Here is a 1,931-nt window from a genome sequence, read left to right as displayed (position 1 = left end):
ACTAACGGCAGGCCAAAAAAAAAAAAAAAAAAAAAACACCCACACACTCAGTCAACAAACACACACACACACTCCCACTCACACCCAGGCAATCTGAGACAAAGTCTCAGAAAAAACCTGGAAAGCAAAAGAAAAGCTTCCTCAGTGCCAGAGACTAAGTCAAAACTGGCCCAAAAACGAGGAAAAACAGGCGAAAATCGTCAAGAGTGAATGAAACAGTGTTCACACCTCGAGCGAAATCGGCCAGACCTCCTCACCCGACAGAGTCAGAGCTAGGAGTCGGTCACCCGCCCGCGACCTTCCCTTAAATACCCGTCTTCCCGATCCGGCCCCATCCCACCCGAGAATGGGAACGAGGCAGAAGCCGGGCTGCGATCGGGCAGCAATCACATATAAGGATTTCAGCAAGCGCGTCCCCCATGTCGACTCAGTCTCTCGCTCGCTCCCGCACCGTGCACATACCGTCTGACTCGGCGACGCCATGCCACCCAAGACCTCCGGAAAGGCTGCCAAGAAGGCTGGCAAGGCCCAGAAGGCCATTGCCAAGGGAGACAAGAAGAAGCGTAGGAGGAAGGAGAGCTACAGCATCTACATCTACAAAGTGCTCAAGCAGGTCCACCCTGACACCGGCGTTTCCTCCAAGGCGATGTCTATCATGAACTCTTTCGTGAATGACATCTTCGAGCGCATTGCTGCAGAGGCTTCACGCCTGGCACACTACAACAAGCGTTCAACCATCACCAGCCGGGAGATCCAGACGGCCGTCAGGCTGCTCCTCCCTGGCAAGCTGGCCAAGCACGCCGTGTCTGAGGGCACCAAGGCTGTCACCAAGTACACCTCCTCAAAGTAGAGAGGTTACGCTCTTGGCCATTTCAACATTTCCGGCTCCAATCGGAGCCACAAGATTTTCGATAAAAAGGGCAAAGACAGACATAAATTATCCTCTCAGGAACTCGGGTTTATCGACCTTTCTCTCTCTCTCTCTTTCTCTCTCTCTCGCTTTCTTTTTTCCCTTCATGTCTTTCTTTCTTTCTTCCTTTTCCGCAACATATTAGGTTTCACCTCGTACAGATATAAGGAAGAGTATGGACATTATCGCTGACCGAAAACTTCTGGATACTCCGCCGGCACTTCTTAGGCCGACTGTACCAACCAACACACTCGACAGACGTACAGTAAATACATGCATGACATCGCATCATGCCAATTCATGTCAGTCTACAATCTGTAGGTACATACAACAATACATGTGCACAAATACATTTATACTGTGTACGCAGTGACCTACAATGTACGTACACACTAAGTCATGCTCACATACACACTAGCCCTCATACCTCCGTACACACAGACATACATGCTCACACACACACACACACACACACACACACACACGTACAGTATAAACATACAATTCATACATACATACATACATACTGTTACGGAACAGAGAAAGATAACGTACACTTTAAGTGAGAATACTAAGAGTCACTACTGTCCCGTAAAGTTCCAGGTTCAAAACAAGAGAGTTAGGTAAAATTACAAGTTAAAGTTTAATGCTCAAACTAACAACAAAACATTCAGGACTCATAAGGATAATGTAATGGCAAATAATCAGGTTAAATATATGGTTAACTGCAATAGCCTCTATTAACACGAAATTAGCAAGAGTAAATTTACCTAAGTCAGCCCTGATAAAATGAGATACCAGATAATACTCAGTGAATGCAAGATAAATTATTACAGATGCAAACTATTATCAAAAATGACTGACATAAAACCCAACATTAATCAACAACCTCACTAGGCCTAAGAATTAACCTTATGCTACACAGTACAAGAAAAAATGCAATAACACTTATACTCAAATTACACACAGCTGCTAGATGTTTGGAGATTTCTTGAGCACTCACAATAATAATATCTGTACA

The 1,931-nt window shown here is 45.2% G+C and overlaps 1 protein-coding gene across 1 annotated transcript; it reads left to right on the top strand.

Moving 5' to 3' along the window:
- Positions 1-481: 481 nt before the first annotated feature.
- On the top strand, positions 482-850 carry LOC145419097 (histone H2B-like). Its single transcript, XM_080287338.1, has one exon. It carries the CDS (start codon positions 482-484, stop codon positions 848-850), a length of 369 nt encoding a protein of 122 aa, XP_080143464.1.
- Positions 851-1,931: the final 1,081 nt, after the last annotated feature.

The sequence above is a fragment of the Coenobita brevimanus genome, chromosome 117, assembly GCF_032717465.1.
Source record: "Coenobita brevimanus isolate Jiangsu-jjx chromosome 117, ASM3271746v2, whole genome shotgun sequence".
Lineage (NCBI taxonomy): Eukaryota > Metazoa > Arthropoda > Malacostraca > Decapoda > Coenobitidae > Coenobita > Coenobita brevimanus.
The sequence above is the reverse complement of the archived record's forward strand: the minus strand, read 5'-3'. Positions and strand labels throughout refer to the sequence as shown.